General features: G+C 30.3%; 1 protein-coding gene and 1 long non-coding RNA gene across 23 annotated transcripts in view; one reads left to right on the top strand and one right to left on the bottom strand.

The window, feature by feature from the left end:
- Window positions 1-18,093, top strand: part of LOC143071632 (protein unc-13 homolog B-like) — a 163,564-nt gene that overhangs the window by 10,127 nt on the left and 135,344 nt on the right. For all 21 annotated transcript variants that reach the window (XM_076246053.1, XM_076246061.1, XM_076246059.1 and 18 more), the window contains exon 2: window positions 12,816-12,845. In XM_076246053.1, coding sequence (XP_076102168.1) covers window positions 12,816-12,845 — 30 coding nt within the window. The remainder of the gene's footprint in view (window positions 1-12,815; window positions 12,846-18,093) is intronic.
- On the bottom strand, window positions 741-11,276 carry LOC143071628 (uncharacterized). Of its 2 annotated transcripts, none has more exons than XR_012976934.1 (5): window positions 11,137-11,276; window positions 6,637-6,773; window positions 5,463-5,546; window positions 3,531-3,754; window positions 741-2,475 (listed from the first exon to the last, which is right to left on the bottom strand). It is a non-coding gene; the product is annotated as an uncharacterized LOC143071628 (long non-coding RNA). The 2 variants fall into 2 exon arrangements; XR_012976933.1 differs by lacking the exon at window positions 11,137-11,276 and adding an exon at window positions 10,675-10,831 and having other exon boundaries at window positions 1,432-2,475.

The raw sequence follows: 18,093 nt of genomic DNA, 5'->3' as shown, positions 1-18,093 counted from the left end.
TAGTTCACAATTTCTCTTCAGTTTGTTCCAGGGGTCATTCCTGATCAACAAAGTTGGATTCTATTTTTTTTAAACAAGGAATCACAGCAGAAATTAACTTGCAATGATTATTTCACTGCATAATCATTATCCATATAAAAGGTCTAAATCGATATTTGGAATCATTTCTTTCAAGTTGGAAATGTGTAAAATCCTTTTTGGAACTATAATAATGACTGAAATTAGGTTGTAAACAAATCAACAATAGATCACGTTTACTACTTTCGGTTTTAAAATGAAACGAAAACGGGAAGTGACACGTGGATAATAAATTCAAAACGAGTCCGGATTCATCAGGAAATTATCATTTTTTGATTTAAATTTCTTTAGTAAGAGATATTTGTCTCTCTCGTTTAATGATTCTAAATTAAATGATTTCGTATTTTACGTTTTTTTTAAAGTCTATAAATAGTCAAAGGAATACTTTCACGCATGCGTAGAACACAATACAGGAAGCACCTGTTTAACTCGTGAAAGTTTTGAATAAACACATTAAAGTTCTTTATTTTAAATGGAAATTGTCGAAAGTTTTTTGATGAAAATTTAAATCAAATATGACGAAAATGCCTTCGAATGACGAATCTACGACAAATGAACTTCAGATCGTTGGAAAAATATTGAAATTCAAATGCGAACTGACCGGATTGTTACATTTTTGATTAAGGATTATGTACCCTTCTTAACAAGCAAAATACAAATCATTGTTATTTCAATATTTCAATTCAAATATATACATATGATACACCAAAATGTTCCTCATAAAATGTTCTACTCATTGGCATGGGTAATTTCTTTAGTTTCATCACCAAATGATCATATTACCATAAAAAGTCACCAATTCTTGCAGAAAATACACCATTGTCATTTCTTCACCAATTTATACAAAAAATTGAGAAAATCAAACAATGAAACATAAACAATATCATGCTAGTGTTTATTTGGGATAAATAAGTTTCATGAACTGACAAATTCAAATCATATAAAGGGTCTCTTGAAAAAAAAATGGAGTACAAATTTTATTGGAACTACTTTTTTAATACTAAAGTATGGAGTGTCATATTGATATAAATAAAAAGAAAATAATTTAAAATTCCTTAAACATGTTTATTTATGTCTATTATACATATGTTTTATGTTAAATTGTTTTTGAAATATAGTTTTCCATAATTTGGGCTATTGAAATTACTGAAAACCACAAAACAAAATTTTAAATACAAAAAGGGAGATAATGCACCTTAATGATAAAACAAAGATTGGTGGAATTCATATATAAAGTGTTGTGTGATAATTACAATCTTATATTTTTTATTGGCTAACTTGAATATTGTAAAATGGGTTTGAAATCCTTCCCTTTAAACTTTTTTTTTCTTTTAAATAAATAATTAAATCTACTGTTTTTGATAAATTTATTGAAAAAATTATATAATAGTCTTGTTTTACAGGAGTTCAATAAGCGACAGGTGTAAGGTTCTTTGACATCACTTTATTACACAAGTAAACATAGTGATAAAAATAACCCAATATGTGGAACCAGTTTATATATCTAACATCTACAGTAAAAAAAATATGTTATAGGAACATCATAATCTATGTGTTCAGATATAAAGAATGTATTTCAAATAATTACATTTGTTTCTAATTATGGAAACTTCATTGAGTAATAAGAAACACAAAATATGATGTCTCTATATAAGTTTCATCACTATATATGGTTTAAATAAGAAGTATATATATTAAAATATGTATGTCTCAAATTTTCAATAGTAAACATTACTTCTTTTCCAAAATCTTAAAAATGTATGTATTTACAAAGTCTAATATAATACATGTATATATACATATCAATTACAAACCGTAGACTACTAGTAACTCTTTACTCTTCTACCTACATGTATGTGTCACACTTTTAAAAATCTCTAATGCAAGTACACTAATGTGTTCGAAATCCAATTACATTATCAAATTCTAAGTGAAATTTCAACAAAATTTTACAACAAAAAATTAAATCCAAATATAGCCTATATGTAATAAATAATTTTATATGACTTCCTTCAAAAGATTCAGAAAGTTTTTGAAAAACAAAATTCAAGTGACACAATCAATGTGTGTCTTACAATTTCAGTACCAATAAAAACAATACATTCAATGTCAATAAACTAATCAGTATATATCAAAAGTTTTACTAAATGATGTTTAATTATAAAGTAAAAATACACACCGGTATATAAATACAACTCAGTTTAAAAGTAGCATCTAATGTCAAGTGGTTAACACTCAGGTGTATTAACATCAATGAGTATCTTATATTGCCAAAATAAATCAATTCTTCATAGTCTTCTTTATTCATCAAAAACTTCTGATATTCCAGAAAAAACTATGTTTGGTGCCATTATAAAAGTCTTGGTTTACAGGAGTTCCATAAAGAAAAAAATAAACCTGCAATAACAATAGCATATGATAAAATCTAAAATACTAATAAATAATGTGTGAGACTTTTCTTAATGCTAATATGTTAATAGTTCTCTTTAATTTGTTTGTTAAATATTGTACTTACATACCTTATGTTTCAAGAATTAAGTGAAATAAAAAAAAGTCTAAAAACTCTCAAGAGTAATACATGTATCAACAGAAAAATATGAAGGGTACAAAAGGAACCTATATCTCTATAGTTAGAAAAGCATAATCAAATAATTATAGTCACATTATATCCAAATCATATAATGACTGAATAAAGGATGTGGAGATTTAAAATAATTTACTAAAGTCAACTGATGTAAATTTCTAGTACATCTACATATTATATTTATTTTCATTTAAGAATTGAATGGGTTTTTTTTGTAACTTTATTGGGGTGTAAAAGCATTGACCAAAGTACATTTTGTATGAAGCGCTTCATTCTAAATATTTGCGCACGGTCAACGCTTTTACAACCCTATGAAGTTACAAAAAGAAGTATTCAATACTTATAATTACATTTTTAAGCTAGTATGATCCTGAAAACACAAATTTTATAATTGTTTTATTTAATTCACCTGTGCACTTTATTGTGGGACCACATGTTATCATGAATGAAATGTTTTATTGAGTAATGCAATTGCTTAAGGAATAACATGTGATGTGCAGTTAGCCAATCAGAATAAAATATCATAATGAAACGTACATCTAATATAATTATGTGTCCTTATAACTACAAAGTTTCATGTAGTTTCACAGGAGTGTCACTGACAAATTGTTGCAATTATATATCCTGAACAAAATTTAAAATTCAAAGCGGCATAACTCCTAAAAGTTTGAATCAATAATTCGTGTTGATATGCACATTTACATAATATGTCCATATAATCTTCAAATCATGATGAAATTTTGTTGTGTGGTATAAGAAGATTTGAACATGACAGATGGATGGGTGGGTCAAAAACACTATACTCTAGCAGTGTTTTTGAAGTGTGAATAAGTACAATATCCAGGCTGTTGTTAGGTGTAATACATACCTTACAAATCAATAAACTGCACTGATGAGTCACTGAAATCTTCAACTAAATGGTTCACTATACAACTGGAATCTTCACCATCATAAAGTATGTCATATTCTGCCAATCTTTCACCATCTTTTCCGGTAACTGCGGCTAAAACTGTTCCCTCATACCAAATTTCTTCTTCATTAACCATCCACTTGTGTTTGATTCTACGACCAACAAATTTAGTGTTCGAACACCTAAAATCATATCAATACTGTTGAATAATAGTCTTGTCTATGAAATTAATTTTTATACTATAGGATGCAACACTTTTATTTATGTTTACTATTCTACAATGGCATTAGTATAGGGGGGGGGGGGGGGTGTTGTGATCTTATAAAACATGTTTAACAGAGTATTTGGTCCAATGTTTTCTGGTCCAAGTTTTTGTTGCCTGGTCCAAGTTTAGAGTGTTTTTGAGTTGTTAGTCTTGTATGTTTATAATTTTTGTTCATTTCTATGTTTTGGAGTTTTGAACATGCATGAACAAGTACACTTTTTGTTTAATAGGGACCAGCTGAAACATTTCCCCTGGTGCATGATTTTGTGGGTGTGTTAAAGACCCATAAGTGGCCTACAGCAGTCTTCTCAATGGACAACTTGCTGTCCGAATGATACATTCGCCACATTCACAATTTTCATTATCAATTTTATTATTCCTTCTTTTACAATATTTTTTATCTGTAAGCGAACATGTTAATCAAATAGTAGCCTAAAACATGAATACAGTTATACTCTTTAGAATTGATTTTGATGAATTGCTTGAATGGGTATTTAAAGGTATATAATATATGCATATTTTATACATAAAATATGCTTTGGTGAAATTTTTTAGTTAATTTTGGGTTAGAGAGCAAGCACTGGATTCTCAAGGTGTATACAAAATAAATTTTCGAAAGAGAATTTATACTTAAAATGAAAATTACATGTTTGACAAAACAAAAACAAAAATTTGTTGTAAATACAAAAAACTGTAAACAAAACAAAAATATGCTATTAAAAGAAAGAAAAGACAGCATTTCAACAATTTGTTTATCTTCAGTAGTATAAAATTACAAATTCTTGTTATGCTTGGTATGAAGTTACTGTCAGATTCAGTGGTTTTACTTTTTGGCTGCTGTGTTATGTATTTTTTTTCATTAATTTTTGTACATTCTATGCCTGTTAGTTTTTTTGTTTGTATTGTTTTACATTTGTAATTTTGTGGCCTTTCATGTATGGTGTATGAGGTTTGCTCATTGTTGACGGCTGAATAGTGACTTAAAGCTGTTAAGTTCTGTATCGTTTGATCTCTTGTGGAGAGTTGTCTCATTGTCAATCATACCACATCTTCTTTTGTATACACTCCTATTTGATAAAAAAAAATATAATTTCATGAATAAAAATTTCAAAACTGACTAAAGCTTTGAAATCTTTTAACATTTTAGACACTTAAATACTTAATAATTAGAATTCAAAAGTCTATACACTTTTATAAGGGATCACAAACTAAATGTTAGAAACAGTTGAATCACAGCAGTTTTACAAAACATCTAGACAATTCTTAAAAGGAAGTGAATGGAGAAGAAGCCAGGATTTATAAATCAAAATGTGCTTTTGAAAAACAACAAATAAATATTTTTTGCATTATTTACAGCTGATTTCCTAATGCTTGAAAAGTAAAACTTTGGTTGGCTTGCTTGCTTTGTGTGTATAGTTGTTTATGCAAGCTTTGAAAATAAGATTGACATCTTTAAACAATATATATATTTTTATATTTGAATTTAAGTGTTTGTTATCCTAATATGATTGTACAATATACAATCAAAGCAAGCAAATTAACCAAAGTTTTACTCTACATGCATTAGGAAATAAGCTGTAAAAAAAGAAGGTTTTTTTGTTTTAAGGTTAAAAATATAAATTCACCTCATTGATTTTTTTCTTTTAACAGTGTATTGTTCAGTTGTACTTGTAGATGGCTTTATAGTTGTTTTGCTGTTACTTGCATTCCTAGATGTAAAAAAGAAATCTCATATTGTAAAAAGCTCATGCGTGTAATATTTAACAATTAACAATGATTAAATGTGCAATACATCTTTTTTTATGCCAAAGTTTATAAATTTGGGCCATTAACAGCTTTGTGATATCATTTGCTTCATTATTTACATTGTTCATTGAAATCTTAACCATTGTTAATGTGAACTTTGGCCTTTTTGTCAGAAAACATTACCAATACTTGAAGTACTTAATTTGTAGTCCAAACAATAATCTCAGTACAAATTTTTTTATTGCTTGATTAATGAATGTGAGGCCACGATTCATACTTGATATCTTTATGACTGTAAGCCCCAGCATGCATGAATTTTGTCTGCATATACAATGTATATTCAAAGTCTCATTCATTGTCTCTTTGACATATATGTTTTGAGTGCTATACACCTCATTATAATTTCATTTTTTTATATTAAAATGTATTAACACCTCTTCTACATGTATGTCATTTATGTGTATTAACATGGAAATCATCCCAAACCCCATTAAGGCTGTCAGCTGTAATTTATATGAGGAGTTTATACTGTATCTTAATGATATCAATTACTGATAAGGGAAATATCTGTTACAATCATTATCTTATTGCTCTGGCATGTGAACTGTTTTCCACTGAAAAATTATTGCTGGTTTCAAATTGGATGCAGTACGGCTGCAAAAAAATGTGATGTTTGCAATATATACATGATATACAAGACATAAAAATGTTTCACCTAAATCCTTTTTTTTTGTCACCATTATTAAATAATAAATTTGAATGAAAAATGTAAAGATCAGACCAATGTTTTGTGGAATTATATTTTCTCAGATAGACAGTTATACCACAAGAACTATTGATACCTACATGTTGTTTGATACATGTATCAAGTTCAACTCTTGGTTTTTATTGAATTACCATAACAATAATAAACTGGTTCATTTAGTATTATGTATATCAAACTGCTTACATACATGTATCAAACATTTGCCAATTATAAGTCCTTGTGAACTCTATAAGCATGATAAGTACTGATTATAAATATATCTGAATACAAATATATACATTTCTTACTTAGAACTCTGCTTTTTGTTGGTTGTTGAATTGTCAGTATCCTTTCTTATTGTAGTTTTTTTCTTGGCTACAGCTATTTTTCTTGGATTTCTTCTGTTTCTTGTAGATGTTTTTTTCTTGGAAGTGTTGACTAAAAACTGCAAATAAATAAGATAACAAATTAAAATGATATTGAAATTAGTATCCTAAGTATGGAGAATATTAAGTTATTATCATAGATTTACCAGTGTAACTCAAATTGAAACACTTTGTAATTCTAGGGCAGCCAAATAAAAAATTACAACTGTCAAATTGCACATTTGCAGGATTTTTTCTCTCTTTTACACTATACTGAAGAGCTTCAATATAATTTTTTTTCTGCTTACACTAATAGAATATTCTATGTAACTATTCAACTGCTCAGAGGGGGTACTATATTCACATCATGTGTTTTACAAAAGATACAACTGTCATGACTGTACTGCAATTTAAAAAAAAATATGTTTGAGTACATGTGTAACATGTACATTTACATTTTGTACTGACTAGATATAGGTAATTAAAAGTTCTATCAAACATCCACAATGTGATACATTTTATCATGAGTAAAACATGTAAAATTACTGTACCATGTCATGTCAAGTCCCGTTTTAAGTTAATCATCTTAATAAATGAACTAATCCTGATTATTAATAAAGGATTTTCATAGCTGGTTACTTTTTATGTTACATGTATATTTTTGTTCTTCAGTTTAATATTTAATACATATACTGAAACTCTTTCCTATCAATTGATTAAGATCTGAGCCTATTTTGGATAAGAACCATTAGGAAATTAATTAGCATGTAATTTATAAATTTGATAATTGTCATAGTAATCAATTAATTCCAATTTGTGCAAATAACATGAATAAGCAATATATGCCGTACCCAATCACCAGGTTCTCTAATTCCTGGACTTTTGTTATATCGTGGTGCAGCTAATTCCGGTAATAATGCCAAAAAATAGAAAGCTTCTAATTTTGGAAGCATTGTATCATTCCAAAGAACCTCATCTCTGTATATCCTCTCTATGTGAATCTGATAAGGGCTAGTAGACCTTGCAATGAAGTCAAGCCAGGGTAGACCAGATATATTCAAAAGACCTTGACACTGAAAGTAATAGTTATGTTTCTTTTTCAACTGGACTTTTTCATCAGTATATTGTAGACAGAAATTTGACACTTTTTTCGTTGCTTGAATGAATGACATATTCTTTTTCTGCAGAATATTTTTAATTTCTATAAGGCCCATTTCTCCATTTTCATTGACAAGTCCATCTGGACTGCCGGCTAGGAATTTGTGATTTTTGTCGACAATAAGTCCACTACTTTCAACGTTGACATTTACCCCAGATTCAGTTTTTTTCAAAATGTATTCATGAATTGAATTTCTTTCTTCTTGCAGTCCTTTTACTGTATAAGCATTTCCTTTGAAACTTGAATATAACAATTCTGAAATAAGTGGTTTAATTTTGAGTTTGGTATTTCGTTTTACAATTTTGCCAAAGTTAGAAGCTGTGAGTCTTTTTTTTCTTTCTGTTTTCCAAACTTGAGAGTTAGATTGGGTTTTTGTTTGTCTTTCAATAGCCAATATCTGATCATTAGTTAGTTCAATATGATGAGATATGTAATTATCTTTAAGTTGGTCAAGTTCTAATTTTTCTACATCTTTAGTTACTTCCATTGAGTCAGGACCATATTCATATCTTGCTTTTTTGGTGGTACTGTCAGTCCAGCTTTTCATTTTTCTTTTCCACCTCCTTGTTTTCTGTTCTGGTTTGTTTGTATAGATTTTAGTGTTGATAAGATGTTTCTTTCGTCTATTGTATACTGTTTTAAAATAAAATCCTGCTTCATTGCCAGTTGTTTTAGACCAAACTTGGGGGGCCCATGCTGGACCTAGATTTTGTCTTGCAGCAGCTCCGTAGCATCGTGCATGCCATGACCCACGATTACACAAGTTATAAAATTTACCCCCATCAAATTTACTTCTGACATGCATCCATGACTCTGCAATGTTTGTAGTATCATTTCCTACCAGTCGTTCACTCTTTGTAGCAAGTCTATTCAATAGGACTGTAATATCTGATAGCATTTGCTTGTCTAAATCAGTATAAATTAAGTTGCTACTAAACCTTGATTCCTCTTGAGCTAATAAAGATGTACCTTCTGACCAAAGTAAGCTTTGACTTTCAAAAATGTCTGGAATGTCATTTGTACTTAAATTATCACTACTAGCTATAGATGTTTCATTACGTTTCTCATTAGCTTTGCAGAAATTACTGCAGTTTTTGTGATTGCCAAATATGTGATGAACTGAATTTCTTATGTCATGTGCCAAAAGTTTTATAGCTGCAGATCGATTAGACTCCTTGGACCTCATTCTAATAGCACATCTAACTGCACTAACAATCTTTACTCTGGTTGTCTTGGTTAGCTTATTTTGACCCTTATAGTTTGGATTGTCATTTACCAGTTTTTCCAAATTTGAACGTAAACATTTGCAAGCATGATTTGAGCATTCCATTTTTGTCACAAATTTACCCCAAATGGGTACTTCTTCCTGAATTTTCGCATATACTGAGGAATCTCCATCTGCTATTAACTGCATATATCGCAAACCATGTACCTTTTCCGCCTGCTTGAATCCTTCAACTAATATGTCGCTTTCCATAGCCTGACTGGAGGCTGACCAATTCTTAAAACATACATGTTCTGGTGGTTCAGTTTGAGTATTTAATGCCCTGCTGCAGATATAACAGTATTTGTTTCGTACACCTATATATAAAATTTTGCCAGTTTGTTTACCAACTATAATTGCTACCCCACCTGAAGCATTATATGTGTGTTTGTGGGACCTTTTACTCCACCCACCATCAGCGATTACAGTTATGCTGGGTACACCTTCATTATAGTTGTTATTTTCAATGGCAATACGCCTTTCTTCTGCACCTGCTGCTAGCATTTCTTCCTCTAATACAGTATGCCACATCTGACCTATTTCTTCTTCAATGCTACCGAATGTAGCTTGTCTCAAACCCGGTGAGTTCATCGTCCCTAACAGCTCATTTAAATGAGATGCCCCATTACCAGTGACCATACTTCCCCACACAGCTCTTACATTAACATCAAAACGATTAATTTTGTCCTTAGACGTTTGTAGTCTTGAACTAGTGTTCATTGTGTGTATATAATTACACCCTTTACATTTAATGCCAAGGATACAAGCTATCCCATAAGATTTTATTTCTGTTAAATCTGTGTATGGTGAAATACCTTTTAATGCAATTTCAACAGCACGTTCACATGATATTGAATGCATTGTAACTTGTGAAATGAATGACTGCATTTGTTGAAGATCAATAAATCGGTAACCATTCTGCGTTGGTAGTTTTTTCTTTTTCAAAATTGCTTTCAAATAATTTGTATCCCTATATACAATATCATATTCAGAATCAAAACATGGTTGTTGTTTTGCTTTATTGATTTTATAGTTCAATTTGAATTTCGAAATGCAAATTTTAAGTCTGTTTCTGGCTCTACCGTTCAATTTTCTGTTGCTGTTACATGTGAATGAGAACATAGGTCTCCCCCTTTTTAAAGTACATTTTCCTTTTCTGATACATGTTCTTTTATAACGATGACCACCACCTCCTAAACCAAACTTATTGGTTCTCTTTTGATACTTCATGTCACTATGACTAATAATATATACTTCTGCTAATCTTATTCTTGCTTGTGTGTTTAGGACTTTTACATGTGTAAGACTTTTATGACCATGATGACAGATGAGGCCATCCATACATTGTATGATGTTTACATACATGTTTGGAAATAGAAATACAGACTTTAAAGTTGAAATTCTGACTATACTTACCTTTGTAAAAGTGTTTGAAGCAAAATATACCTTTAAATTCACAAAATAAATTAATTAAAAAGTTATTTTAGCACCGGAAGTTTTCCCACATCAACCCGTTGCATTCGATTGTATTTTACTTATTTTCATCAAAACCACTTACCCGATCTATATACAACTTTGCTCTATGCAAAGATATTACCAAAATGGAAATATATGCTCTACACAGAATGCAATTCTCATAAACGATTTTCTAAAATTCACAATGTTTTCATCTTTTGTAGCCTAAGAGCACTTCCGGAAGTAAATGCGTAATAGTATAGTTCTTAAAGAAATATTTTTATATTTTATCTTGTTTCAAAAATTCATGTATCATTTTCGTTAAACAACAATTTAGAAGAATTCAGTATGTTTTTTTTTCGAAAAACGATGTAAATTAAATGAGATATCAATACCGCGTAGTAATTTATCAATCAGACCGGGAAAGACAAAATGTAAACATTACGAACATGCTCAAGAAATTTTTTTTTTTTATACTTTGTAAGTTTAACTTCAATGGAATAGTCAGAAGTTCCGGCTGAACACGATTGCCATGAAATGTATGTGAAAAAATATCAAAACTAACCCATTTCGATTCTTCTGTGCGTGTGTTCAAAAATCGTCAATAGTTTTCTTTAAAACCCAAACATGGCGGCCTCCATCAACACATAGGGACACATGTTTAACACCGAGGTACTGCATTACCTGGGGGGAAATAACAAGAATAAATGCTAGCACGGTATTTATCATAATCACATGCATCACTATATGTATACAAGATTACCGAAATGTGTGATTTCAATGTGCTGGATTTTCTATAAAATTTGCAATAATTTCAATAAATAAACTGAAATAGCTTCGTTAGGTACAACTTTTAACAAAAAATAATAAGTCAGAAGCCTTTCCCCCAATATGAATTACAGAGAAAACCTCTAAAGTTGGCATGTTTCCTCTGTTTTGTTACTTTATTTTGGTATCAAAAAATTTTTAGTTTGAAAGACCAAGAAGGGTACATAAACCTTAATTGACGAAACTAAACTCCTAGCTGGTTGTTGAAATGACTTGCCGACTGACTGGTTTTCCTGGGGAAATAATTATGATGGTTATTCAATTATGGGGTTTAATAATAAATTAATTAACGGATTAGTGACCCATCCGATGGCGATAAGCGGATTAGTTGTAATCACAACTTGTAACACCTGTTAAAAATGTTAATTACCCGGAGGTCATAAACTTGTCAAAAACATGAAGACAGGTAGATTTATAGTTTTTATTGCGAATTTTTTTTTTACACTTTCAAAATTAAAGTGACGAAATTGATTTGAAATACTTTCGTCAATGAGAAAACCCTTTCGTAAAATACGAAAGTGACGAGCGCTAGCAAAATCACTGACACCGGTGACATCAGTTTTTTCTATATATAGTACAGAATAGCTACAAATATAAAGGTAGCCTACATGTAGTAAATGTTTACATTTTATCTATAGCGGTCACACCTGTGGCAAAAGTTCTAAGTACTGAATAGCTTCAAATGTAAATGTAGCCTACAGTACATGTAGTGAATGATTACACTTAAGGTTTTATCTACATGCACATCTACTTACATAATGTACAAATGTATCTATGCATATATACAATGTACATCAAAAATTGCTATATTGTAACAACTGACTAACTGAATAAAGGTACTATATGCCTACAGTACAATATATTTAGAACCTCTATCATTTCTTCTGATAGGCCTTAAGGAAATTGTTTTTAAAATTAATTGATTATTGAAATGGGGTAAGGCCAAATAAAAAAGTACATGTATGTGTGGTTCCAGTTACATCTGAAAAAAAGTTAGGGTAGGTAGGTAGGGATTTTTTTTTATTTTTTTTTTTTTTTTACATTGAGTCTATGGGAGCAACATTCTGACTTAAACAGTGCTTATTGAAAAATGACAATAAAATCTTTAGGGTAGGGTATTTTTAAGGCCAAAAAGTAGGGACGGTAGGGTTACTGGAACCACACATATATTTTTATTTGGCCTAAGGTGTCAAAGAGACAACAAGTCACCATCTTATAACATGCTTAAATAACTGGAAAATATTTCAAGAAAATATCAAAATGCTAAAATAATTTTCAGAAAAATGCTAATTAAATATAAGAGCATCTAAACTTGCTAAAATAACTGGGAATTATATTCAAACATCAATTTGGCTAATATGAATGAACATTATGAAATACAGAGAAATGCTTTACCTTTTTTTTTGTGTTTTTCAGTGAAAAAGGCCAGACTGATAGGACCATCAGGTAAGACACATAGATTGTACAGTCATTCATTTGTAAAATCATTGGAATTAATTATAAGATAAATCACTGAGGTGAAGTTGATCTTGGCTAATAAAGCATAAATATAAGCCGTTGAGTTGATTATGGCTTATAAAAAATACATGAATATGTACATGTATTCCATCTTACTGTCTGGGAGTAAAGATGTGGCAAAATGTTTGAATTGATTTTGTACAACTTTTACCAGCCTTTGTTAATCATAATGGTCCATGATATTGATAGCCTGATAAAAATTTTCAGGTCAATTGGACAAAGGTCAAGGTCATTCAATTTTGACAAACTTTCTCCAACTTATACCAAACTTTACATGATAACATTGAAGTCACTATGAAAGGCATGTAAGGTCAAAGGCCAAGTACAGCAGCAATTAAAAGATTGAAATGCAATGTACATGAAGGGAATTGGATAAACATAGCCTTTATAGCAGGACTCGGCAGGACAACTTTGTATTATATCTACATGTATGTATCTATGTATGTGTTTGGATATATACCCTGCATAGCGACAATAATACATTCAGCCTACATCACTGCTCTTCCTTGTACATATACTTTTAAGATTTTATACCCTTAAGTAGTTATATGAGAAGATCATCCCTTTTGTCATGTTATACTGATTATATTTAATGTCCTACAGACTTTTGTGCACTATAGTAGCTTAACATTTATGAAATCAATGATAGTATTTATAGAGTAGATTTGAGTTATGGTTTCATCTATTTCTCAAATATCAAAATATATTTGTTGATGACAAAAGAAACTTATTCATCAGGTGCAATTTACAACTTTAAATGTAGAATAGTGATCATTTAACATTGTCTACTTTAAATGAAATTGACTAGTTTTATAAAAATAAGGAGATGTGGTATGATTCATGGAGGGGGGGGGGGGTTCCAACCCCTTATTAATAAATCATAATTTCATTCCATGCATAATTTTGCAAGAAAACCAACAGGTTGTAGAGAACATTTATACCTTTGACATGTTTGATAACTATTGTAAGTACATATGCATGTGAATTGTTATTTCCGCATGCATGAACCATTAACATAAAATAATTTTGAAAATTTCCCCTGCAAATCACAGAGCTCCAGATAAGAATTCACAAATTGGGTTTTTTACCCACGATTTTCTTATATAATATTGGGTGATAAAGTTTTTTAATTGCATTATCAATTCCGATTCACCCCTCATGTTAATATCAAATTGGGTTTTTCACCACCAAGCTCCTTATTGTATTGGGTTTTTTCATCAACACAATATTGAATATTTAGGCAATATCAACCCCAGATTTTTTTCCATCTTAAATATGTTTCTTTCTTTGTTTAGCTGTTTTATTTGGTTTAGGGTTAGGGTTATTTGCTAGCTGTTTTATTTGGTTTATTCACTGAGGAGCAATTGTAGGTTTAATTTTTGTTCTGTTTCAAACCTTCTGCCAGTTTTGTATTTTCTCATATATACTGTATAAAACGGATATGTGTATTCACAGGCACTCGTCTTATACCTTTATATAATAAATTCTGAGACCAGTGTAAAATGAAACAAAAAATAGTTTATAAACTCTAATTATACTTGAATGTTTTTGTTTTATTCCAATTTTCATAAATCTGGGTTTAGTTGTCTTTTATTAGAACTTTTGGATGCTCTATCATGTCATAATTGATTTGGCCTCACGTGTTTGGCCTTTCACTTTTTCCAACTGATTTCTTTTTGAGGAAACCCTGTTTTTATTAGCAATGTTCTCGTTAAGGTACGCACACACACCCGTGTGTTCGACGGCTTCCTAAAAACACTGGCTGAGTCTTGTTATCATCATAACTTTCCCTCAGCTTTTCAAAAGAAGCAGAAAACATGCTTCTATTCAATATTTTAACCGAACATTCACTTTCGTTTTAATTCAATGTATGTTATGATAAATCCCGAGCAATGCGAAAAAAATATGACTACATGACACACGCTAATTGAATAAACTTCGAGAAGATCGAAATGTTTTCAAAAACACGTGTACCTATTGAGCAACGGCAAACTCTCACAGGAACCCATTTCAGCTACTTGATGCAGGGATCTATTTTTAGAACGAAAGGAAATTTCCAATTTATATTTAAATATTATAAAAAATAAAAATAGTTTACGCGACGACTGTAAACAGATAAGGGTAAACAACGCAAATGGTAGCCAATAAAAGGGTTGAGAACTCATGGTTTTGGAATATAATTGGGTTTTCCTTTGAATTAATTGGGTTATTGAACCCTGAAATGGGCAATTGCATTGAGTTTTTTATTATTTGTATTGCGTGATCACGCAAATACGCAGCTTATCTGGAGCTCTGAAATCATAAAACCAGCTGTATGAGGATTGACAATCACAGAGTTAGGTATGTACAGTCCTGGTTCATCATCCATTCAAGTTGTTACAAAATCAAGGGGTCAGTTTGTAAATATAGTCAGAAAAAGGTCAACAGAAAAATGTTTGCTCTTTTTTGATCTTGCATTGTCATATGCATAAGAACATGTTATGCCCTAGACCCATGTGCAGTCTGACACATTATCTGAAGAAAGTAAAAGATTAAGTTAATAACTCAACATACAAGATTGATTTTTGACAGATCAGAAGAATAAACAAAAATCAATTTTATACTCAGAAAATAATTTCTGCATAATCAATACCAAGCAGTAAATAGACTTGTATCAAATATATAATTGGTTTTAGCAGAGAGATAATACTATCAGATTATACACAATCTGTATATTTGAATTCCATGGAGTGGACCAGTGTCCGGTCTGCTGTTTACTTATAATGCAAGGGAGGGAAAGTCTTTAACCTCATGCTGCATGTTTATCTGCCTGTCATAAACTTTCTGTTACATGAGGTGAATACAATTAAGTTTTATTAAAGGGTGATGTAGATCCAGGATTTTGACAGGGGACAGGGCCCCTAAACTAGGCAATGTTTTGAGTGGACATGTAAAGAGTCTATGCATTAACCATATATTTGTAACTCCATAAGGGGTACCTTCAACTCAGTTCCACTAGAATTTATAACAACCTTTGATACTGTTGATTATTTAGTTGTCACATGTGTTTTGTTGTTTTGGGGAGTCAAGAGCTGCATCTATCTACATGTAGCTATGGTTCAATCTTATAAAGATATTTGTAAATATATTAAGCTTGTTTGACATCATAATCTGTATGTACTTCATTTATGACACCCACAAAAGTAGCCATTGGCCATGGCATAAGCCGTAAATTTAAAATCAAAATACTTTTATTGAATTTATTTTGTAAGATTTAAAAATAAACATTTATAAGCATTAATCTGTATAAAAATTGATTAGAATTTTAAGCAAACATTGGAATCTTTCAGTCATAGTGTCAGTACTTAAAGGTCCTTCACCAAGCAAGTGTTCACTTTATGTGTATATGGAATTTAAACACTTTTTGACACTTTTCTATTTAGATATAACCTTTAGAGTTGTTATGTTATTTCAAAGATTCAGATTCAATAGTTTATTAAAGTCTCACCACAACTTAAACAGCAGTGTACTGTAATGTTATATTTTTTAGCAGTCTAAATCACTGAAGGAGAATTGGGCTTAATACCAATAAAATCAAAAAGCAAATACTGTGAAACCACTTATTCTCACCGTTTAGCCTTTGCCCAATCCATAGGAATTAACTTCTTTTTATTTTTGTGGTATTGTATATTATGTACACTGTACATGAATGTTTAACACCAATTGATATATCATTATATAATTATCATCTATAGGTTATAATCAAATTAATTTACTTACTTTAATCTAGACCTTCCCTGCCATGCATGTACATTGTAAAAGAACAATTTGTCTCATTGATTCATGTAGAAAAAATATGAAGAAAAAGAAAAATTGTTTAAAGATTCATGCATTTCTTATAAATTGAATGACGAAAAACAGAAGTTCCTTAATTAGAAAACAGAAGTGATTTTCAACTGTAAAAAGTTTTTTCAATTTTGTAAAGACAGCGGATGAAATAGAATTTGTTAATCTGATTCAATACTTTCAGAGCTCTTAAGTGATTTCCTTTAGTGTCTTTTCATATAAAATCATTGTGGCATATTTTGAACTAACATTTTAGTTGAACATCATTTGACAAGTCAAGAGAATTTGTTTTCCCAAAGCAACATTCTGGTGATTAGGTTTTCAACGACATTCTTTTGTGTAAATGTTTCATTTTAAGATTCAATTTATTAAGCAAAATCTCCTAGTATAAAATGTCACTAAAATTTAAAGATAATTTATAATGATTCAGGATATGCAATAACTCTGTAATTTAAGATAAGGATATGAGCTATGATAACCAAAGAGGCAACTATCCACCAGAGATAAATGATGAGAATGTTAACAAATATAGGTCACTGAATTATAGTCTTGAACTTCAGTAATGAACACAACCCATACCATATACATGTAATAAGATATAAAAGGCCCTGCATGACAAAATTTGAGTTGAATCAAATAAGAAAACCAATTGTATAAAATCTTTATATATACTTCTTTGAGTTGCTCTCTGTTAACTGAGTACCTGGATGTCCTACCACAGATACATTTGTAAGGAAACCAAGTTTGAAAAAATATAAATTCAGAGTCAAAAGTCAGTAATTAATATGAAAATAGTCTATTCAATCACTCAGTGACAACATTAGAAAAAAAGTTTTGAATCAGTGTGTTTAGCAACACTAAACAACAGAAAATATGTACATGTAGCTTTTCTCAAAGGTATTAAATGTTGACTTAGACCAAAATATGAACATTCATAGAATGAGTGTGAGTTATACATTTAAAGATATATAGAAGAAGTGTGCTTCCTGTGTGATAAATGTTTGTGTGACTATCAATCCAAATAATGACTTTATTGCAGTAATGTTTTCGTTCCTTTACAATCCATCCATTTCTTTAATTGATCAATGATCCCTTACCCTACATGACCTAAATTTCCTGACTGACCTACATTTGGAATCTTCTTTAACCCATGTATCTTATAAGGGATTTGACATAGGAAAAGTAATCATGGAAGAGAAGATAAAAGATTATTAGATTTGATGTCAGTGACACTGCAGTAATTCTTGTAATCAAAGTAAAAGGACTTCAGTCTTATTTGTGATTCAATTAGTCATTTGCAGTATTATGATAAATCAAACATTCAGAAAGCAGTTATGATTATTTTGATTTA

This window comes from Mytilus galloprovincialis, chromosome 4 (assembly GCF_965363235.1).
Source record: "Mytilus galloprovincialis chromosome 4, xbMytGall1.hap1.1, whole genome shotgun sequence".
Lineage (NCBI taxonomy): Eukaryota > Metazoa > Mollusca > Bivalvia > Mytilida > Mytilidae > Mytilus > Mytilus galloprovincialis.
This window is presented reverse-complemented; position numbering and strand designations above follow the sequence as displayed.